The sequence below is a fragment of the Lissotriton helveticus genome, chromosome 12 (genome assembly GCF_964261635.1).
Source record: "Lissotriton helveticus chromosome 12, aLisHel1.1, whole genome shotgun sequence".
Classification (NCBI taxonomy): domain Eukaryota; kingdom Metazoa; phylum Chordata; class Amphibia; order Caudata; family Salamandridae; genus Lissotriton; species Lissotriton helveticus.
Genome location: NC_136073.1, coordinates 50,069,797 through 50,094,545, shown reverse-complemented (window position 1 = coordinate 50,094,545; position 24,749 = coordinate 50,069,797). Strand labels below are relative to the sequence as shown.

Here is a 24,749-nt window from a genome sequence, read left to right as displayed (position 1 = left end):
GTGGCATCAAGGTGGCAGGGTTCAAAACAGAGCATCTCTTGAGGGTCACATTCTCTGCAGCAAGAATAACTTGCTCATAGCGCGTGAGCCTGCTGTTGGTCAGATGCTGTGTTTTGGTCCTGGTCATCAACAGTTCAACAGAATGGGGCACGCACACCTCTAACGGGTGCCCCATGACGATATTTTCACATCTCTCAATGCTGACACCCGTTGCAGCAACGGATTTGAGACATCCGGGCAACGCTGCGGCTACTGGGTCTAAAGTAGCCGAGAAATAAGCAACTGGTCTACGGGCATTCCCATGGATTTGGACTAACACAGACAACGCGCAACCTTCTCTCTCACAACAGTAAAGAAAAAATTGTTTATTGTAATCAGGCATTCCCAATGCCGGAGCACGACACAGGTCCTCTCGCAGCTGTAGGAACGCCATCAAACAGTCTTTGTCCCATGGTACCGGATCACTCACCTCTTTGTGCGTCAGTTTTTGCAAGGGTTTTGCTTTCAGTGAAAAGTTCACGATCCACTGTCGGCAATAACCCACCATCCCTAGGAACATCCTGACCTCTCTCTGTGTCTTAGGCGCATTCATTTTCATGATCGCCTCTATCCTGTCTGGTGACACCTTTCGTTTGCCTTTCTCTATTCTGTGTCCCAAGTACTGCACTTCTGTCAGGCAGTACTGCAATTTTCCCGGGGACACCTTGTGCCCATTGGCAGCTAGGTGATTTAACAAAGCAATGGAGTCCTCCCTGCAAGCTTCTTCTGTTTCTGACGCCACGAGGAGGTCGTCTATGTACTGGACCAGAACTGACTTCTGGGGCAGCACTAGACTTTCAAGATTTTTCTTCAAAAGCTGGTTAAAGATCGATGGGCTCTCTGTATACCCCTGAGGGATACGACACCATGTTAGGACGCGATTTTCCAGCTTAAATGCGAAAAGAAAATGGCTTTCTTCGTCCAGAGGGATCGAAAAGAAAGCCTGACAAAGATCGATCACAGTGAACCACTCAGCTTGGAATGGAATCTGAAACAGTATCACTGATGGATTCGGTACCACTGGACAACACGAAACGACTATGTTATTAATCTTTCGAAGGTCCTGTACTATCCGAAATTTCCCATTTGGTTTCTGCAGACCCATAATCGGGGAGTTACATGGACTACCCACGATTTCTTTCAGTATTCCCTGTTTAATCATGGACTCGATCACGGGTTTTATGCCTGCAATCGTTTCTGGAGTCAATTTATATTGGGGTGTTCTTGGGAACTCAGCATGCGGTTTCACTACAATTTTCACTGGGTCCACCCCTTTGACCAATCCAATCTCTTCCCCAGTGAAATCCCATACTTCTGGTGCCACTGTCTCTCTCAAGTCCCAGGGGAGCTCATCTACTGTTAAAGTAGGATACAGCTCCACGCATATTCTTGAGTTTGCAACTTTGAAGTCTGCATCATCATCATTGGTCAATACCTCCACTCCCTGAGGTGTACAGTATATAGTACAATTCAATTTACACAACAGGTCTCTTCCTAGCAGACACACAGGACTTGAATCGCAAACCACAAACTGGTGCTCATCGCTGTACTTCCCTATTTTCACCTGTACCGGTTCTGTCAATTGGCTGGTTATTCTCCTGTTTGCGACCCCTACCACTTGTATGGTCTCTCCAGACATGGGCAGGTCTGGAACTGCAGCTGATCTGATCGTGGATCTAGTGGCTCCTGTGTCCACCAGAAATGTCGTAGGGCACCCTGCTACTTCTGCTTCGACATAGGGTCCCCTCTGGTCCACCTCCAAGGCTGCCCCGAGGGTGCAGTCTTCTCTTTCCACTCTCTGTCCGGTTAATGGGTCCACATAATAGCACTCTTCACCTTCCACAAACAGGGGCATTTGTCTATAGGTCTTACCCATGGTCCCTACTCGAGGAGGTTGCGGGAACTGGGCTCGGGGAGGAGCCCCCCCCCCTTTGAGCACCTTTCCTTGGTATGGCGTCACCCCTCTTGTAGGTGCGCTCTGGACCTCTTCCTCCTCTATCTCTTGTTCTCCTATCTCTACATTGTAGGGACACTCGCGTTTCCAATGCCCCACCTCGTTACACTGGTGGCACCTAGTCGTTTTCTTCAAGGCAGCTATATCTATTCTGGGTCTAAAGGTGGAACTCTCCTCATTGCCCTTGTTCTGACTGTACTGCTTCTTTCCTCCTGTACCTGTTCCTTGCTGCTGTTGCTGTTGTCCCCCCTTCCCTGCTGCCTGCATCTGTACCACCATCAACTTTTCTTTTAGTTTCTTAGCCTTGGAGTCTATCTCATCACAGCAGTACCTGGCATATCTCAGTATTTCGTCTAGGGGTTTAGTTTGCCAACAAATCGAGTGTTGCTGAATCATTAAACTAATATCCGGTCTCAGTCCCAGGACGAACTTGGACACAAATTGCCCTATGTCTTTTGGATCCATTACATCCAAGCCGCTATACTGTTTAAACGCCTTCAGCAATCTCTCGTAATATTCGTGAACTGTCTCTTTGGGTTCCTGTCTTGTTCGGTCTATTCTGACCCAATCTATATCTTGCATTGGCACTTTCTCTTTCAGCCAAGTTATCACTCTCTCGAATTTTGCCATCACAATCTCGGACGGCCCATTAGTCTTAGCATCTCTCTCTGGCTCCGTTGTGGGCCACTCAGCGCTAACCTTGCATGCTGTCCACAGATCTCCTGGTACTACAATGTCAAACAGCGTGTTCAGATCTATCCATAGGACCTTTGAGATTTTTACAAATCTCTCCACTTGCTTGTACCACTCCACTGGGTTTTCCCGCAATTTGGGGAAAGAGGTGGTAAAAGCAGCTAAATCTCCCCTACTCCAAGGGACATGTACATAGTTCCCATTTGCAACTTCACGCAAAGGGTAAGCTTCTATTCCCTGCTGTCCTCCTGGTGTCATACCAAGCGTGCTTCTCCTGCCGGTCCCTTTCTTGGACCACCTCTCTTCCCACTTATCTAGTGCCCTCCATGTCCTTATTCCAGCGATCAGTTCCCTTATGTGCGTTTTCAGCCCAATCGTTCTCCTCTCATCTAGGTCTCGATCTGTATAATGTAGCCTGTGGTTACCCTGTAATGCTTTGGTTCTTGACAAGTCCACCATATATTTGCCTGCTAGTTCGACTAACTTCTCATGGACTGCTCTCGCTTTCCGAGTAATGTCCTTTGCCATATACAGTATTTCATCCTGTTCATACATTTCCATTCTTTCTAAAGGCAGGGTACCATCTACCATGTCATCCAGATCTGACCTTAAACTGGCGACATCGAGTCTCTTGGCTTTTATCTCAGCTCGCAATATGTCTTTCGAAGGGGGCTCACTGGTCTCCCTACCATCCCAACTTCGAGCTCTACGTTTGGGCTCGGGAGAGTTAATGGGTGCCCTCCCTTGCTCCCATCTCTCCAGGTCCCATGCTCGGCCATCCGATCTTGGAAGGTGATGGAACACGGGCCTGTTACCCCCACTCTCTTCTTCTTCTCTCCTCTCACCGCACACCTCTCTGTTATTTTCCCTCTGGTCGCTACTCTCCCTTTGCCTCGTATCGCTCAGTATCCGATACGATCCTTCCTGGTTCCCCATATTCCCTGGGCTGCGCTCATTCCCGTCATCACAGGGTCTATGGTGCGACCTCTCACAACTCCCATTCAGTTCTCTGGTGCCGGGCACACAGTGTGGACACTTAAAGCTGTTTCTGTACTCTTGCGCTCTCCTCTCCCCTTCACTGAGTATTGGGCACGCCACCCCTCCACTCCCGGGGCCCCCGTTTTCCAGGTCTGTTCTATCTCCTCTCCGGGCCCAATGGGTGACTCCCCTACTCTCTCTCTCTCTACAGTCCCACTCCGGGCTGCTCTCCCCAGCCCCGCAGTGAGTCCGAGCTCGGCTGTCCTGACTTTCCCTTTCAGCTTCCGCAGCTATGATGCACTTTTGAGCCTTCACTGCCTCATCCCACTGCTTCATGTACTCATTTAGCTCTTGAAAGGATTTTCGTCCAGATCCCCTCAGATCCATTGGCCATCTAGGGCCCCCAGGATCTCCTCCTGGGTCCCCTGCTGTGTGCATCGGGGTGCTCCACTCTCTGGGTATCGGCATCTGACTTGGGGAATTAATCGTATCGTTCCTCCTTGCCTTCTCTGCTCTTTCTCTGTCTTTCCGTACCCGTTCTTCCCCTCTTGCTCTCTCTTGGTCATATATCGATATTATAGGACCTATGGTAACAGGTACCTGTAGTGCATCTGGTAATGGGTAGGATGTGGCGCTTTCCGTTTCCGGCGCTCTTTGTACCACAAACCTCCCGACTACCTGTTGCACCTGACTAGGCTGGGACAGCTCTTTCTTTGCCTCAGGATCCCACTCTGAACTGGGAAGCGGTCTATGCTCTCCTGCATTGCCCCCCTTTTCTCCTTCACTATGCTCGACCTCTCCCCCTGCTCTATTATACGGGGGTGGCCTGTCTGTCAATAATCTGTTTATCAGGCTGTCCTCTGTTTCGCTCTCATCATCTTCTTCTAGGGGACTTTTATTTACGGGCACCTCTAACACTGGGTACAGTTTGTTTATTTCCATGTTATGCACTCTCCATCTTTTAGCATCCGCATCCCACCTGGCATCCTGCACTGCCCTTACCGATCGTTTCACCCTTTCTTGTCGTCTGTTCATATTCTTTTCATGCGCTGCCCTAATCCATGCATCAAGAGCTTCAAACTGGGTCGGTCTAGGCAAGGGTCTCATTGAGGTCATGACTGATTTTAATCGATGTAACACCTCTAATCTGAACGTCCCGTACTTCGGGAACGTCAGTTCCTCATTTCCTTCAGTAATCTTACTCCACTCTGATATCCAAAGGATCGTATGCAGCCCAACATTCACTGCCATATAACGAGCTGGCGTACCCTCCGGCGGGGCTTCTTCCCCTTCATACGATCCCCGCTTCTCTTTTTTAAACACCGCTTTCAGCCATTTAAAACACTTCATAATTATGCGCACAAAATCCAGCCTCGCTACTCTGTTTACTTCCTGATGACAATCCACCAATCCTGTCGCGGCTTTGCTAGCTTGGCCTATCGCAGCGCGGTCTTTCTCCGGTCGGCCAATCACGTCGCGACCCTGTCTGACGTCTTTGCTAGCTGGCCTATCACAGCGCGGTCTTTCTCCGGTCGGCCAATCACTGCGCGACACTACCTGACGTCACTTTTCTCCGCTTCGCAGCAGCACCCCTCCTTTTTCAACTCGTCTCCCGGTTATGCATGCGTCCCATTCATACACCGAAAAATGACTACTTCCGACCAAGCGGTCACTTCTCTCGACTGTACGTCCACAGTCTATCTGTAATTGTCAACACAACTGACGAAATGTCTATCGTCTCTCTGATAGGTTGCTTACACACACAGTAACTTCCGACCAGCGTCCGTTACTCACGCACTCACTCTTACGGTCCCCCTATCTCGGTCCTTCGGGTGATCAATGGTACCTCATGACCCCCTTCACACTAGTTGACAATTACTCTGGGTGTCCGATACACCCGAACCACTTAAGCTCTCCTTGAACTTAAGATTTCCACCGGTTGCGCGCGCTCACAACCTGCTCCACAGTCACTCTACAGACATTCAACTCCGCCAGACATTACAACATAGATACAATACAAAACACCGCAATCTAACACGCATAACCCTTTATACTCACTCTCGACCGATACTGCTGCCTTTTCTGTCTCACGTCATCCGGATCTTCTTCAGCGGGCTGTTCTTCCGATCATCGATCTCTAGGGGCCTTGGGGTAAGCTAACCTGGCCTAGGTCACCGTCCTCAAGAAGGCAACCATCCTCTATAGCTACCAACTGAAAGGGCGAGATTTTGATCGATACCTTATATCTATTGATCTAAACCTCGATCTGGTCGACTGAACCTTTGTTGCCTGTCTTGGAGGAAAACAGTACACCCATTTCCAAGCTAGTTCACCCAATAAAGGACTCTGCTCCCAAAGATCACAAACAACTTCTAGCTTTCAAAAGTTTATTGTAAAGATATGATAAGCTGCAAATACAGGCATCTCAGAATGAGATTCACGAGATACACAGGTCCAATTACATACATGTGCTCTCGGAAAGCCCTCAGACGAGCAACGGAAATCACTAACACAAGTTCTAAGAATAATAAAGCTATCAGCATAGACGCATATCTCTCCTTCATTTAGGTTGGAGGAAAACGCACAGGTTAGGCTGTCCCTACCCTGCCCTAGATGGTATCCCTACTTAACCAAATCCCAACCTAACAAAGGTGTCAGCAGTGAATGACCCCCAAGGGAAGTCACTCACTCTAAGTCTCTTGGTGAAAACCTATAGTTCTCCAGTCATGACCCCTCTCTGCCTACCCATCCGCTCTCTAAAGGGTCCTCAGGTATCTGCTCTAACTCCACCCAGGGGTGCTGTCCCTAATACAAAACAGTCAACAACATTTGAGACGCCCCTTGCGAGACGCCCCTCACGTGGTGTAGCTTCTGGCTTTTTCCATGATGCTTTGTATTGGGCCTCATACGTTAGAGTTGACCTTGCTTCTCAGACTCTTCTCCGGCCCGCTGATACCCCTTAAACATTCCAGAACCCTCCTCCATGTCTGGGCCGTCTACTGAACAGACCTCTATTCATTCATTTATAATTGGATTCCCCCTTTTCCTGTGCAGACAGATATCTGCAGCCAAGAACCCAACTCTCATAGACTTCTAAAAAGGCTTGCAACATTTCTCAGCCCAGACATGTACGTGTAAATCAATGTTAAAACGTTTCAGGCCTACAATATTTCTCATCATGATTATAACATTCAACTTCTTCATTAATTAAAGCATGTTAATATTCTTATTTCTATTATTCAATAAACATCTCTATAAATCGTGGCCCATTTAATGCAATGACCAAAACATTAATACAATCTGTGTCGTGAAAAGAAACACCTTCCCTTTCCCTCCAGCTCTGGCCCTGAGGCCTACCACATTCTGCGTTTAACCACATACCATCTTACATTTTAACAGCTACACGACATGGATTCAGGAATAATCACATCTACTAAAATCATATAGTGTCACACATTTCTGTATTAGTTCCACTTCTACTTAAATCTCTACATTAGCTATACATTCAGAATATAATTGCAGATACTATTAGCACTCATGGCATTTCTCCTCATGATTTGTGCTTACTACAGGTAAGTGTGATGTACTCATACATTTAGGTCAGTTTGCGCTCTCTCAGTTGTTTGCAATTCTTAATGGTGAGTGGGCTACGGTGCCCTCATCGTGTTAAAGGTACTATTTTCTTTTACTTGCTGTGTTCCTTCTCGTGCTCCGGTGTGTGAGCAGACACCAGTACTTGTATTCATACTCAAGTGGTTGAGCGGATTCTAGCTGCAGTTCAGGCTTTGTCTTCCCATCGCATCACACGGCAACCTACGTTATCTTCACCGGTGTTTGACAACAAGCTCAACTTCCCAAATAAAATAGCCTCCCTGTTGAGGTCCCCACATTTTGGAAGCCATTTTGGATGTTTGGGCAGCTTTGCATTGTATATCAAGCATTTTAAATGTTTCAGTGAGTCAGTGAGGGGAAAGATACCGACAGTGTGTTCGGTGATGGGCACACCTTCTTCAAATACTCCTAGTACATTAGGTTTCATTTCTTTCAATTGTGCAGTGAAGGATATTGGCAGGTGATGTGTGTTCGGTGACGGGCACACCTACTTCGGTGGTATTTGGTTTCACAGTGAAACATTAGCAACAGTGTGTTTGGGCAGTGTGTTCAGCGATGGGCACACACACATCTGTTCCTATACGCTTCAGATTGGGATCAAGCTGTAGTGAGCTAGTAACAAGTGCTGACATACAACATTTGCATTTTGTTTGCTTTTGAGTAATTTGATAATTTATTTAATACCTGGAACTTATGTGTGTGTTGACATCATGCAAAACGTCACTCCACCTCCTTTCTTTTTGATGAACCCAGGGAATCCTCTGATTCCTTGGAAGAAATGGAAGTGTGTTTTTGCACATTCTGCCAGAGTTTGTGGCAGGCCCTTAAGTGTGGAACGTAAGATGTCTTTGCATATGCAATGTTTCGGGTCAGAACAGCCAAGATGTTTTTGAACATTGGCCTGAATTATCATCTGATTTAAGTGCCAATTTCAATGACTATAAAATTTGTATAAAAAAACTGGATTTACATTACTTACCAAAAGTTTCAAGAGCATTAGAAAGGTATCAATTTGGTAAGCGTATGCATAGATCTGGGGAATCTGTGGAAGAGTATATGAGTACTTTGACAAATTGGCCTCAACCTGAAGTTTTGGTGCTAATAATGAAGAAAGATTAAGTGATCAATTTATGCTAGGTTGTAGCTTTGAGAAAGCTAAGGAAAACGTTTGGCAAAAGGATGATCCTTTGCTTTGTTGTTACCATTGCTAAGATGTACGAACAAAGTTTAGCATGTGTAGACGTAATAAAAAAAGGAAGCACTTATGAAAAGGAGGTTATGGTATAACCGGCCTCCTCACATTGGAAATGTAATTATCATAGCACAAGTCAAGAAGTTAAAAAAGAGGTTGGGAAATATGCTAAGAAAACGCAAGGGAAGTGTTTTAGGTGTGGTGAATATGGTCACTTTGCCAATTTTAAAGGTTGTGTGGAATGGAAGCCCATATGCAAAAAGTGCGGGAAGAAGGGGCATGTGTCAAAATGTTATAGGAGTTCTGATAGTAAAAACTCTGTTCGTAACAAAACAAAGATTAGTAAAGTCACTTATGAGAGCTCTAATGATTTTTAGGTGAAGAGATGTTTTACAGGTTTAAGATGGTAAAGGCCCTTGGGAGATAGTTCAAGTTGAAGGCATATCAGTCTCTATGCTATTTGATTCGGGGGATTAGATTATGCTTATTCCAAAGGATTTTTTTCTAAAGAAACTTACGTGGCAAGGTCAAGTTATTTAAACCTGATATTTGTCCAAAAGGGTATGAGGCCAACCCATCAACATGTTGGGGTACTTTAATGGGTCCATACAGTTTAAGGAGTAACTGCAAAAAAGGTGTATGTCTCCATGAGAGGTGATTCCCTCATCAGGTGGTATCAGGAGAGGGGTCTGAATGTATATCTTGATCCTAATGCCAATCAATTAGTCAGCCTAAAGCACGTTGAACAGATACGTTCAGTAAGTGATACAAAGACTGCAAATGATAATAAGACACATTTTAAATAAGAATTTTCTGAAGTCTTTCAGACCAAATTAGGTTGCTTAAAGGACTATGTGCATAATATTAAAGTGAAGAAGGGTGCAAAACCTATAGTGAGCAAAATCAGGGGAGTCCCTTTAATAGTTAAGGACAATTTAAGAGTAGAACTATACAAGTTGAAGAATTATGGCATAATTGTGCAGGTAGAAACCACAGAATGACTTGCCCCATTGGTTATGGAAAAGAAGGCTAATTGTGAGGTTCGCCTCTTTGTAGATTTTTTGGAGTTCAACAAGGGTGTCATTGTTGATCACTACCCGTTGCCCAATATCAGCGAGATCCTATCAATGTTGAAAGGGGCAAAGTGTTTTTCATCAGTAGATCTCACTTCAGCATACCATCAACTGAGATTGCACCAAGATTCTCAAGAACTAATTGCTTTTATCACCCTGTTTGGTAATTATAAATTTGTATGCATGCCGTTTGTGTTGATCTCAGCTGCTGCTGTTTTTCAACAAGTAATAAAAAGGGTTGTAAAAGGTATTTTGGGCATTAAAATCTATCAGGATGACATGTTGCTGTTTGGTAAGGATGAAGAAAACACAACAACCGATGTGAGAGATTTGAACGAGATTTAGAGGAAATGGTTTAACTTTTAAAGCAGGCAAATGTAAGTTCAATTTAGGTGAAATCAACTACTTAGGTCATAAACTCACATCACAAGGCATTGAACCAAAACAAGAGTTGGTTGCAACTATAAACAATCTAGTCAGACCCACCTCAAAAGAAGAGCTTGTTAAATTTCAGGGGATGACTGAATATTATAACTAATTTGTTGATAACTTTTCAGAGAGAATAAAGAATATGCAATCTTTTTTAAAGAAAGGTATTATCTTCAAGTGGAATCAAGAATGTGAAGAGGAATTCAGATTCATGAAGGATTGTCTTACAAAAAAATCCTCTTTCCAGAGCTTTGAACCAGGACAAGAGTCTATCATAATGTCTGATGCTAGTTCATAGGGTGATTTACAAATATTGAGACCGAGGCCAGAGAAATCACACCTGTCACATATAGTGAAATTATTGAACAAATGCAGTGCTTTGATCAGGAACATGTTGATACCAAAGGGGATGATGGACGGAGTGTTTTAGCAAGTCAAACTCTCGCCCCCAGCCAACTGATCTGGGTTTCATCCATCACCATTCTTTAGCTCACTCCACCACCACAGTTCAGACATGGCCATTTATTTATTTATTTATTTTATTCGATTTATATAGCGCATTATAACCCAGGGGTCTCTAAGCGCTTTGTCGGGCAGCACAGACCGATTCCTAGATGAACACAACCAGACTTATAACCCCACCCAGGCCTTCTGACACAAAACAGTTTTCAGCTTCTTCCGGAAGGACATCAGATTAGACTCCCTCCGCAAATCCATCGGCAGATTATTCCACGCTGCAGGGAGGGTATTCGAAATAGCACGACCTCCCACTGTAGCTAGTCTGGCGCGTTGTTGGGTGAGAAGAGATGCTTCGGCAGATCTTAGTGCCCTGCCCGGTATGTATGGAGTTAGGCGGGTCTTGATGTATCCTGGGGCCTGGCCATAGAGTGATTTATGTGCAATACAGAGCCCTTTGAAAAGCACCCTCTGCCTCACCGGCAACCAATGTAGCTCGCGCAGAAGTGGGGACACATGCGAATTCCTGGGTTTCTTAAAAATGAGCCTAGCGGCATCATTCATCACCACTTGGAGCTTATCCAAAAGTATTTGGGGCAATCCTATATATAGCGAGTTGTCATAGTCCAACCTTGATAATATCATTGCGGAGACCGCCTGTCTCAAGGTTGAAAATGACAATAGTGGTGCGATTTTCCTGAGTTGTCGTAAAAGTCCGACACAGGTTCCTACCACCATGCTAACTTGCTTCCGCATGGATAGTTTGTCATCCACATGGATGCCTAAACTTTTTACCGTCACTGCAGGTACTGGGGGTGGACCAAGTTCTATAGGCCAAAACCCATCATGCCAAGGACTGCCCGCTATAGTGATTGGTAAAACCTCTGTCTTGTCAGGGTTAATTTTTAAAGAATTCAGCGACATCCAGTTAGATGTATGCTTAAGGATGTCTTGCAGCCTTGTTGACACCCCAGGAACCTCGTCCATTTGGATGATGATTTGGGTGTCATCGGCGTAGTTGTATACCTGACAGTCCATTTGGTTGAGGAGTGCAATCAACGGTTGTAAATATATGTTGAATAACAGGGGCGACAGGGCAGACCCCTGCGGCACTCCACATGATGTTGACATTGCAGTGGAGACCAATTCTCCCAGCTGTACTCTCTGCGTCCTTTCTGACAGGAAAGAGGCAAACCAGGTAAGAGCTGTGCCCTGGATGCCAAAGTCCCTCAACCGCGACAGTAGTTGTTTATGACATACGGTGTCAAACGCCGCGGAGAGGTCTAGCAGCACCAGGGCACCAGGCATCTTCCTGTCCGCCCTACTCCTAAGCTCATCTAGAATAGACAGCATGACCAATTCCGTGCTGTGATTCGCACGGAATCCCGATTGGTTCGGTTCCAACAGGCCGTTCCTTTCCAGATGATCTGAAAGGTAGGGTAGTACATGCTGCTCAAGCACTTTAGCCAAGAAAGGGATCTGAGATATGGGCCTAAAATTTTTCATGCATTTCACATCTGCCCCTAGTTTTTTTGGCAGAGGAACTAGTCGTGCTTCCTTGAAGGCCAACGGCACCTGCCCTGATGCTAAGGATGAGTTCAGAAGAACCAAGACCTCCTCCTCCATTCCTGGCAAAGCCAGTTTAAATATTTCCGGAGGACAGGGATCAGCCTGGGATCCAGATTTGACTCGCCCCATAAGCTGTGGCAGTCCCTCCTTCGTAATCAAGGGTAGGGTGTCTAAAGGACTGTCCACCCGCTTCTTAACCGGGGTGGTCTGTGGGAGGCAGGCATGCGTAGGGGTGCCGGCGATTTCAGAGATCAGGTCAATTATTTTACTGGTAAAATAATCCTGAAATCTCTGACAATCCTCTAAAGTGAACTCCGGCCTCTGTTCTTTTATTTTCCTGAGTTCATTTAGAACCCTAAAGATTTCTTTCTGTGGGTCTGTAGCTGTGATGATTCTTTCTTCGTAGAACTCGGCCTTCCTAGCTATTATAGCACGCTTATAGGTCGCTAGTTCCAATAAGTAGAGACTTTTCGCCTTGATGTCGTAGACTCTGCGCCAGGCTCTTTCCGTCTTGCGCAGAACCCTCTTCTTCTCCCTAAGGGAGTCATTATACCAGGGGGATCCAGAGCCTCTGCCATGTGCAAATCAGGCTGACCCTGTGCCTCATAGGAACAGTCCAGCCCAAACTGCCAAGCCATGTCTTCCCTGGACCAGAAACTAGCATCCTGGGACCAGTTTCGGATTCATAATCCTCATCAGCCAGGCTATCTTGAATCCAGTGGTAGAGTGAGCAAGGGACCCACGTCTGGGCATACCCTGCCAACTTAGGGCGAACAAAGCGATACCAAAGGGGATGATGGACGCAGCGTTTGAGCAAATCAAACACTCACCCGAGTTAACTGATCTGGGTTTAATCCATCACCATTCTTTAGCTCACTCCGACCACCCCAGTTCAGACATGGCCATCTGCAAATCAGTCTGAACCTGTGCCTCATGGGAACAGTCCAGCCTGAACTGCCAAGCCATGTCTTCCCTGGACCAGAAACCAGCATCCTGGGACCGGTTTCGGATTCATAATCCTCATCAGCCAGGCTATCTTGAATCCAGTGGTAGAGTGAGCAAGGGACCCACGTCTGGGCATACCCTGCCAACTTAGGGGGAACAGTCCAGCCCGATCCACTCTACTACTGGATTCAAGATAGCCTGGCTGATGAGGATTATGAGGGCTACTAAACGCAAGCCATATACAAACTATTCAAATCAGAGGACAAAACATAATATTATCAATTAAGACCAAATTTACAACACAAAAACCACCTACTAATATACTGAGGGCATAATCATTAAAAGCACATACATTTGTTGTTGGTTGTTAGCCAATTAGTCTAAAAGTATGTCAAACAAGTGCAACCCTTTTCCCAATATTTTATCTTTTGCAAGCAAATGTCCTATTGCAGGGAGGCCAACAAAACAGATCAGACTATAAATACACTCTTTCTAATTGTAAACTCCTTGGGGAAACAATGCCTCATATATGTGTTCAACTCCAAGGGGAAACAACATGATTTACATGACAGACTGTTATGCATCCAATAACATTCACAATATACATTCTCTATTTATACTTAGATTCCATTCAAGTAGACACCCTATTCTAGTATGATTAGAGAAACACATTATATTCTCAACACGCTTTTGACAAAAACTTTGATGATCTTACTACTAGTATTGGCAGACACTGCAATATTTTCCTATTCTCAACAAAAGCTAGCAGATGTTTAAGATGAATATTCATATTCATATTTTTCTACAGCTTCTACTTCAAACAAACATCCTTATATAATAACATCTCAAATAATATTTACTATTTTCTGATTCACAAGAGCACTAAAACGATTATATCAGCTTCAATTGATTACTTAAAGAATACCTTGATTAGTTGTTTAATTGTCTAAGACTGGTGATATCCACGTGCATGCAGACTATTGATTCCTTCTATGCTTGTTATGAGCCTGCTCCAATGCAACTTTAAAGTGAAATCAATAATCGCCTATTACTTTAGCTGTATCTCTCGTGATATGCGTACATTATAATGCATTAGGAGCAATAGTCAAATATAGCTCTTTATCCTTATATCAGCATAAATTCTATTATTATAAGTACCGATTTCTCAAGGTATGTGTCTCCAGCCTAAGTTGGCAACACATGACATATCTGTTTGCCCGCTTGGCTGCCCTAAAATATGTCTGACACCTGAGCCCAAAATGGTTACACATGAAACTAGGGGTGTAAGATATCAAAAATGTGCTCCCTTTCATGTAATGTACTGATGCCCCCAAAAAACAGCACTGATTCCATTGTTGTTGTCTACAAATATCTATATATAGATATATATATATATGATCCTAACTCCTGCTCCACTTCCCTTCCCGATAAGAATTCCGGTAAAGAAAGACAGATTGAATTCAGAAGTGGTTTATTGACCCCTTGTCGCCAGCATGACGCGTTTCGGCTATGTCACAGTAGCCTTGATCACATGACTCAAGGAACCAATACTGGTGTTTAAATACTGTGCACACTTTACAATGGGGGATGTTACCAATCCATAGACATAGAAAATACACTTTAACACTGAAAAATACTTTAAAGGATAAATCCATAGAATAAGGTTTCAAGTGTTACAAAAACTTTTCAAAATTCATTATTTACAACTAATCATGACAAGAATAAAAAACATGTACTTTTAAATTCCATCCTCTAAAGTCATGAATTCCGAGTAACTAGTGTTTTATACATAAACCACAGTTGGAAACAGTTTATGCAACCTAGGATGGTATAAAAAGCGGCCCAAAGTTTCAAAGTGATGTGCCCAAATCTTAGTGAAGAAAGTGCTGAAAAGTGCAAAGTGCAAAGTGCAAAAACAACCGGGATTTTAAGAGGTAGAATAACTAACTAACTCTTATAATTATTGGTCACCAGTTGATTGATATAATTGGGAAAACAATAACAAATGCATGTTGATCCCATTTATGAGGGATTACATGTATTGCAAAAATGTTGGCCAATTGACAGCACAATTACCTTGGGAATGACAATCATTCATAATAATGACAGCTGCTAAATAGACACAATTAAGAAAAGGAACTTGTGGCATAGTGCCCATTACCCTTGTGTCTATAACGCTGTCATCTGAAGCTCTACTGTGATTAGATACATTCTGTAAAGTGGTAGAAAACATACCAACAGTGCCAAATTACAACAACATCAAACAAAGGGTATCAAGATGGAAAAAACTGAGATCAGAATCAACATAAGGCATTAGGGCTAACACAAATACGTAAATTACTGTGCACCCTGATTCCCTCAGGACCCAATAGGTTATCAGAACAAAAGGGGAACATAACCAAGGGCTAAAAGTCTGCCACCCTTCTAATCACCTATAATTATAGAAAACAATGCAAGTCCTCCCCTGTGTTCATTCCGTTGGGAATCCTAGTGTCTAAAAGCAGAATATATTTGCTTTCAAGTTGCCTTAAAATCTTCTCTCTGTTACCTCCCCTGATGTTTTTGGGCACTGCATCAATAATGAAGTATTTAAGATCATTAAGGTTTTTATTGTGGACCAAGCCAAAGTGGCGCGAAACTGGATAATTGTCATCGGAGTTAACGATCGCCCTTAGATGTTGAAGGATACGGTTAAAAGCCTGTAGTTTGGTGCTCCCAATGTATTTGAGCCCACATGTACATTGGAGCACATAAACCACAAAATCAGTGCGGCAAGTGAAATGCCCTTTGATATGAATAGGTAGAGGATCAAATGCAGAGTACTATTCCTTGGTGTTCATACCGAACTTACACGCTCTGCAAGAGATACATTTAAAAAATCCAGATTTATCAGACAACCAATTTTTCTTCACAATAACCTCAGGGCTCGATTTGACCAACGCATCCCTCATTGAGGGTGCTCTTCTAAAGACTATAGATGGTTCGTCTGGTAACAGCGGAGATGTCAGTTTTCAATAGGGGCCAATGCTTTTTTAATATCCCCCTCACCTTCCTTTCTTCACTGTTGAAGGTAGTGATTAAACTAACCTTATCAAGGGCTTTCTCTGTTGACTCTTGCACATTGTGCAACCTGTTGGCACTGATGGAAGTGAGGTATTCATCACGGTTCATATTGTTAGCCCTATTCATAGCCTCCTGTAATAGGGGTACCTGATAGCCTCTTGCATAGAATCTTAGAAAAGCCTCCCTCTGGCATTTCTCCAAATCAGACTTAGAGCTGCAAATTCTACGTATCCGCAGAAATTCCCCATACGGGATACTTCTAACCAGATGACCTGGGTGCGAACTATCAGCATGCAAAATAGAATTGCCTGCCGTAGGCTTTCTGTGGAGTCGAGTTTGCAGTTTGCCATGCAAGATGAAGATTTCAACATTCAAAAATTGGATCTTGGTGATACTGATTTGGGATGTATACTTTAGATTTAGATGATTGTCATTGATTTTTTTGACAAACTCAGCAGCCAAGGCTACCGAGCCCCTTCAAATCATACAGATGTCGTCAATAAAACACCAGAAGTGGACTATGTTGTTGGGGAATAGAATTGCGAGTGGACCCATGAGGACATGCTCCTCCCACCACCCTACATGTAAACATGCATAGGTAGGGGAGAAGCATGCCCCCATCGCCACTCCTCTCAGCTGTTGGTAGATTTCCCTATCAAACAAAAAATAATTATTGTTGAGGCATAAATCCAACATTTTCAAATACATTTTACTATGTTGACTGAACGCAATACTACGTTTCCCCAAATAAAACTTAATGGCATTCAATCCATCCTCATGGGCTATACTTGTATATAATGAATCTATGTCTAAGGCTATCAACACAAACTCATTATCCCAAACAATGTCATTGATTTTAGAAAGAAAATGTCCAGTATCTTTGATGAACGATGGCAAGGCTTCCACATATTCATGAAGAAAATGATCCACATGACGTGAGATAGGTTCCAATAAGCTGCCCTGAGCTGAAATTATAGGACGGCCAGGGACCGGTGAAATCTGTTTATGTATCTTAGGGATCAAATAAAAAAAAGGTGTAACAGGAAAATCGTTTTTTTAAAAAGCATGTTCTTGTTTGCTGAGTAATCCCTCACGCTTCCATTGATTCAGTTCTTTATGGACTGTGTCCTTAAGGCGCATAATGTCAATAAAATTGCCTTTTCTATAACAAGCTTCATCCCTCAAATGTCTTTCCGCTTCATTCAGGTACAATGAACGTGGCCAGATCACAGTATTGCCTCCTTTATCGGCCTTGTTTATAATTAGATTGGAGTTGCTCCTTAGTTTTTTCATCAGAATACTGTATTGTTTCTCCACATATCTAATACGTTTGGTTCTACGTGAGATGGTACATTGAAGTTTTTTCAAATCTTCCACCACTATATCACCAAATGCATCTATGTTGTCCGTAGGCATCATGGGATAAAACGTGGACGGAGGTTTGAATTTCGTAGCACATGGTTGATTAGTTGTAATACCCATGTCTAACAGATTTTGTTGGGTAGTACCCATTACAATGTCCTTATCGAGAGCCAACTCCTGAGCAACTCTCAAAGCTTTACTGTCCGATATTTGAAATACACTGGAGGGTTGAGTATTTGCCACAATCTTTGATGCTTTATCATGAGCATTCGATAGTTTGAAATGTTTTTTGAGTTTTAGCTTGCGTATAAATTTGAACACGTCAACACGTGTTTGAACATAATTGAAAGAATTATTAGGGCAATAAGACAATCCTAAAGAGAGTAATTGGAGTTCTGCTTTATCCAAGGCGGTGTCAGACAGATTGATCACAGTATTTTCATCACCCTTTTCATTAGCCACCGGCAACACCAGAACACGGCCTATCCCTGCTGATGAGGGGTGATACCCCGAAACACGTGTCCAGGGATGGCGAAGACAGCGAAGATAGCAGAGAATTGAAAGAAGATGCATCGCGGAACACGTAACTACATTAACCAGAGTCCTTAGGTGCGATACCGCCGGTGTGTGAGTAGTGTGCGACCCCACCCCCATTTGTAATGTTTAAGCTCCCTTGAGCAGTTGGCTGACGAGCCTGGGACCCCGCACCTGCGAGCCTGAGTGGTACTAAACCTGGCAGATATTTGGCAGCCACCGGCAACCCCAGAACACGGCCTATCCCTGCTGACGAGGGGTGATACCCCGAAACACGTGTCCAGGGATGGCGAAGACAGCGAAGATAGCAGAGAATCGAAAGAAGATGCATCGCGGAACACGTAACTACATTAACCAGAGTCCTTAGGGGCGATACCCCCGGTGTGTGAGTAGTGTGCGACTCCACCCCCATTTGTAATGTTAAAGCTCCCTTGAGCAGTTGGCTGACGAGCCTGGGACCTCACACCTGCGCGCCTGAGTGGTACTAAACCTGGCAGATATTTGGCAGCCACCGGCAACCCCAGAACACGGCCTATCCCTGCTGACGAGGGGTGATACCCCGAAACACGTGTCCAGGGATGGCGAAGACAGCGAAGATAGCAGAGAATCGAAAGAAGATGCATCGCGGAACACGTGACTACATTAACCAGAGTCCTTAGGGGCGATACCGCCGGTGTGTGAGTAGTGTGCTACCCCACCCCCATTTATCACAGAAGAAATGCCTCGTCTGATATGGGAGAGGGATGAGAGCTGATCAACTGCAGCTGCGGCGTAACCATGCATAAATACACGCGCTCTCCAGCATCTGGTAGTCACAAGCCGGGAGGCGCGGAACCAAATAGGCATGGAAGTAGGGTAGGACTCTTAGCAAAGTAAGTCCCCATATGTATGCATTCTGGAACCACAATATATTGTGTGCCACATTACGAGAATACATCTACTTGCTCTTATGTTTCGTCTTTTTACCCACAATCTGACACCGACAAAACAAAGAATTTGACTACAGGGTGAGCCTTTTCTCTTCTAACTCTAGGGAAACAGAAAGTTCAACACCAACGGGTGAGTGAAGGCGTATTCTATGTGTGCATCTATCCCATGATTAACATACAATGTGTACAATCTAAACAATATAATATGCATATCTAATGCACAAGATATGCTACTGCAAATGGAGATTGCTATAGCTCTGTGACTGAGATTAGATGGATGTTTGTATCACCGAACTGGCACTAACCGCTAAAGCTATTATCATTGAGATGAAATTAAAAATGAGCGGTACACCAATATTGTTAGCTAAATTAGTGGGTACTCTAGGTGTGTATTACTACAGAAGACTTCATGAGAAAGATTCACACTCAGGCACTCCACGAATGATGAATGGGTGGACAACATGATACTCCCACTGTTACCACCACAATAGCGTGCATGCCACAAGTTAGAATTTCACATTGTGATTCTAGATAATGCACTGGCCATTCCCAATTTTAAATATTACCAATACTGGTACTAATATGGCCATTTTTAATTACAGGTTGGACTCGAAAAAGAAAAAAGAAACAAAAGGGTAAGTATACACATTGCCCTGGTATGCACAGAGGTACATGCATCAAATCTATAACAATTAGATAGCTCGAAGAGCTTACACAACAGGGAGGTTTAGTTTAGTTTGTTTATTTATTAGGCACACAAATCATCTCCAATGGGATCTCTAGGCACCATGGCAGCAGTGAAAATTACACTTGACGATGGCAAGATGATAGGTTGAATAGCCAAGTTTTCAAAAGTTTTTTGAAGAGAGTGAGATCAGAACAGGCACAGATGGACAAGGGCAGCTGGTTCCAGTGATGAGGGGCCAGGAATGAAAAGGAGCGGTTCCCAAACCTGGTTGTTCAGATACGTTTGGGGCATAATAATAATTGATCGCTGGATCTAAGCTGATGGACAGGAGTGTACTGCGGTAATTTTTTTTTGAGGTAACACGGACCATTTCCTTGCAAAGTTTTGCAGACTAGACTAAGGAGTTTAAAAAGGGCACGTTTTTTGTCGCTAGCCAATGGAGAGAGCGTAGCGTGGAGTCCGATGGAGGAGTTGTATTGACCCGGGAGAACTTACAGGTGTTACATTGCCAGTGGTCTAGATTGTCATGTAGGTGGAGTTTCTTCCCGCAGAAGGTGCCAGGAGTGTGTTTCCCTATTGCTGTTAAGCTCCATGCTCGAGTAAGTTTTATGGAACATAAGTTACTCAAAAAGATGCAGCCTTCCTGGCGGTTGGGGGAGTCCAGGCATGGACAGGCGTAGATGGGCTTGCCCTTTGGCACACCTTCGGCGCGCCTGCTGTGCACGTCCACTGCGTGTCTGTGTCGGGCTCCGAATAAATAAAGGAGCAGAAGCCCGATGAAAAGAGAGGAAAAAGACTAGAACGTCAGCTTCTCCAAATGGCTAGCTCTAGGTGAGCCAAATCACCCTGATGAAAGCCCCGGACCTATCTGGGCTATAGAGTAGGGCTGAACCATGTCGGTATAGGGTCTTAGGACCATTATATCCTAACACCATCCATTTATATTTTTAGCAACCCCAACTACTCCACTAATAAAGGGATACCTCAGAGCAAGACGTAGGGGTTTTAATCTTTCTGCTCCCTGGTCTTTTCTTTTATGTGCTCCCTGGAAGATGGTCGAGCCCACCCTGACTTTTAGGATTCAGGCTGAAGGAATTCTTTCCTTCCCCGCTTCTATTAAAGTGGTGACCCACTAAAGACGATGATTGCCCAGTACTATGTATAGAAAGTCTTAGGTGGCATACTCTTTCTATGTGTGAATTAATTATGGAGGACGTATCCCTCCTTTTTACCTTCCATTAGGTGGAAGGGCCTCTCTACCTTCCTGACCTGAGAGAGGGATCACCCCTCCCTCTCCCAGATCCTAATATATACGCTACCCATACGAGAACCATGCCTTCTCAGCCTTGTCCTCTTGGACCATAAGTGTCCTCATATACTTGGCTATGTGTGTCCGCTCCCATTGTTGCACCTACCTGAATTCCAAGTTTGGAAGCAAATACCGCACCTCTGCAGGTCTACCTAGGTAAAATGTAGCAGTCAAGACTTGAGGAAATGTACTCAGGGGAAAATATTTAGTAAACACCTGGCCATGAGGTTTTTGCTGAGGAAAGCACCCAGCATGCATGTTCTGCCTCATTTCTGCAGATAATTATTATTTGCAATAGATTCCAGACATCTTGGTGTTGGATTTAGTTGACTGCAATAACTAACACCTCTAATAAGTAGCTTAAGATGTTTGCCCTCTGGGAGCTGTCCCCTCTCAGGTCCCTGGCCTTTCTCTTCTCTGACTTTGTACAAGCATGCCTCACTTGGCCACACAGTAATCATGCCTAGTGTGTAGAACTCTGGTCATTCACTAGCCATGCCCTTCCTGTCATCTGTCATGCCCTGTCATGCCCTATCTCATCCATCATGTCACTCACCCGCAAACTGTTGAAAAGCGATGGAGATGGAAGCGATCCAAGACACCTCACTGGTCAGTTTGTGGAACGAGTAGACAAACTCCACATAAAAGACTCCCATGGAGCGGATATAGCCAAAGGTGAGTGAATTCACCATAAACCCAGACAGGGCGATCATCCACGCCCACCCCCCTTCGGAGGGGCCATCGAGGCCCTGGCTCAGGAGGACCATCAGAACTCTAGTGCTACCTGCATCAAAGAAAGAAAAATAGACACATCAGTTCTGGATGCATACATAGCCATAAACGATAAATACTGACCCTGAACTGGTAAATCTTTGTCCTAAATTCTTATATGTAGGTCTTGTACCTTGAAATATGGAAGATGTTTCCAATGATATAGGCTTACCACTCCATTTATACACATTGCATACCACTTTGTGGTCCCCACTTCCCAAAAATATGTTACATTTAATCACCAAGACAAGGCCACGCACCTTGAAATATGTGCCCTGCATCACAAAGTATGGACACAACATAAAATATTTTTTGCAAGCCAACTATAGATCCTGCAACCCGGTACCTGGCCCCTCTTGCTGGGTATGTAAATGTGTTCCCATTAAATAGGTCATGTACCACGAGATAAGGGCCCTCTCTATGAGATCCTCAATGGTCAGAGAAGAAATCCATTATTCCTGCAACAGTTTTGTATCTCCACTAAAGATGCGTTCCTATCTGTACTTTGTCTACTTTGGAATGGCCAGGTCTCTCACTTTGTGTGTGTGGAATGCCTTACATGTGAAAGGATACCGGGAGCCAAGCTTTGAATATAAAGTAAGGTTAGATGTTGAGAGACTCAGCAGTGAAATGTTTGTACATAAATGTTACGATGCACTTCTGGTCTCACTTATAATTACTATGGGCCTCATTATGAGTTTGGCAGTCCATAGGACCGCTGAACCTATGGTGGCGGTCCGAAGACTGACACACCGCAGTATTTTGAGTGTGATGGTCAGACTGCAACAGGACCGCTGCGACCGGTGGGGATACTGGATCACGCGACAGTCTTACATCGGTTAGAGTCAGTAATATGCTGGTGATGCCGCAGTGGTTTTGCAGATCATATTATGAGTTACCTCAAACCACCCTTTTCATGGTCGTGAGACCACCTTCAAAATTGTGGCAGTGAGGCAACGGGCCCCCTTGTGCTTCTGGGGCTGCGGATGCATGCGACGGGTGGTCGCACCACAGGTTTGTCAATCCCACACGTTGCACGTTCGAAGTGGGACCACCAAACTCGGAATCAGGCCCTAAGTGTCTTAGGTGTAGTGCTGGCCTACCCAATATGTCTGCCTCTAGAGGAGGGTGTTCTCCAGTATTAGGGGTGTCTTTCATAGATTCACATGCTTGAATATTCCCCGTCGTCGAAGTGGGAGTCCCACGGTATATAAAAAATAGCAATAATGCTAATATAACATAAATGATAACATAATACCTAATAAAATAGAGATAATACATACTGTAAAAACCTCTACAATGGTACTTCCATAGGAATACATTATCAAGAGAAAAACTCATTTGTAACATATCAGTGTCATTATGTTAGTCCAAACTGCAGCCAATCAGGCTCAAGCACCCTCTAGAACCTTCTCCTCAGAAGCTCAAGCCCTCAGATTTTCTACCGCACGTCGTGTGAAGGGAGTCTCCCTGAGCTCTGCTCAGTTTTCTTCAAGTTTTATTACTTCAGTTGTTCTTTCTACAAGATGTCAAGTAAGAAGTCTTTGTTTAGACCTTGCTCTTCCTGTGGGAAGCTACGTTTATTTGAAAAGGACCCCCACCAAAAGTGTATTTACTGCTTATATCCAGAACACAAGGTGGCTGACTGTAAATTCTGTAGAGCTTTTCCAGCCAAGACTCTCAGAGACAGGGAAGGTCGTCTTCTTCTGTGGTTGAAGCGCCTTCAGGATAAGGAGGATGTCTTATCAGACCCAGAAAGTTTCCAGTCAGGCTGTTCTACTGTTGCTTCCAAGCGTGGCAGTGTTCAGGAGTTACCTTCTCCTTTTTTGAAGAAGAAAAAGATGGCTTTGACAGTGGCACAAGTAAAACCTGCTGCTCCTGTGGCTTCTGTGTCTACGCCCACGAGACCTGGCTCTCAGGCGTCATTTCCAGCCTCTATAAGTGTTGTTACACTTCTAACACCGCGGTCGTCGACGGGCTCGTCGACGACCATTCCATCGATGAGGTTGGCTGCGGTGTCTTCGTCGACGACTTCAGTGACGACAACGTCTGCTTCCTCGTCGTCGACGATTGTTTCGTCGACGTCTTGCACGTCGACGAGAGCTTCTGTCTCCTCTGTTTCGTCGACGATCCCGATTGTCTCGTCGGCGAAGAAACTGCCGTCGACTAAGAAATCATCGTCGACGTTGAAGGTTCCGACGTCGAGTTCCACGTCGACGAAGGTCCCGTCGACGCTGCCAGCTCCGTCGACCAGCTCGTCGACGATTTCCATACCGTCGACGAAGGCTTCGTCGACGAAGAAGATGACATCCAAGGATTCGTCGACGACGATTCCATCGACGAAGATTCCGTCGACGAGAATTCCGTCGACGAAGATTCCGTCGACGACGTCAGCATCGACGGCTGAGCCAAAACGCTCGTCGACGACTACTTTTAAAAGGGCACCGTCTCTGACTGCTACATCGTCGACGACCGCCGTAGACACAACTGGCTCGTCGACGGCGACGACTACGTCAACGGCAGTTTTGCCTTTACCTTCAGGATCCCAGCCGGAACGTACAGGATCCACATCAGAGATGGGTTCTTTCACCACTATGCCCCTAGTGCCTTTGCCTTCTATGGCCAGTTGCAAGGAGTCTACTCTTCAATTGCCACCTCCTACTCTCCAGCCACCTTCACCAATGATGGCTACTGACCACGAAACAGAATCGATTGGGGATGACGATGTCCTTGGTGATGCACATAGTCCATCGGACTTGATAATTAAATGTCAGGACTCAAGTTCTGAGGACGATGAGGAGGAGGACGTTGACCAGCAAGAAGAACAATATGTTCAGGTTCCTATGGCAACATTTCCAGTATCTTTGTTTTCCAACCTCCAGCATATGCTGGACGACTACAATAAAAGATTTCCTCCAACACCTCAGGGTACACCAGCCCATGCAACATCAGAGTCACCTGGGCCTACTCACCTTCAGCACTCTACAGAGCAGACGGCTCAACCAGAACGACCCCGTCCTGCAGTCCCCACAATTTTGCATCATGTTGCTGCAGATGAGGCGGAGTCGGATAGAGAGGAAGGGGAAGTACCCCAGGATACAGATGAGGACCAGGACCCAAATATGGCGGAATTCGATGAGTATTGAATACAGA

At 44.8% G+C, this 24,749-nt stretch overlaps 1 protein-coding gene across 1 annotated transcript in view; it reads right to left on the bottom strand.

The window, feature by feature from the left end:
- The window catches only part of LOC144799352 (monocarboxylate transporter 13-like), a 115,794-nt gene extending 94,256 nt beyond the window's left edge, over positions 1 to 21,538 (bottom strand). Inside the window, exon 1 of the mRNA XM_078670610.1 lies at positions 21,382 to 21,538. Within this exon, the coding sequence (XP_078526736.1) occupies positions 21,382 to 21,538 (157 nt within the window). The remainder of the gene's footprint in view (positions 1 to 21,381) is intronic.
- Between the last annotated feature and the right edge of the window lie 3,211 nt (positions 21,539 to 24,749).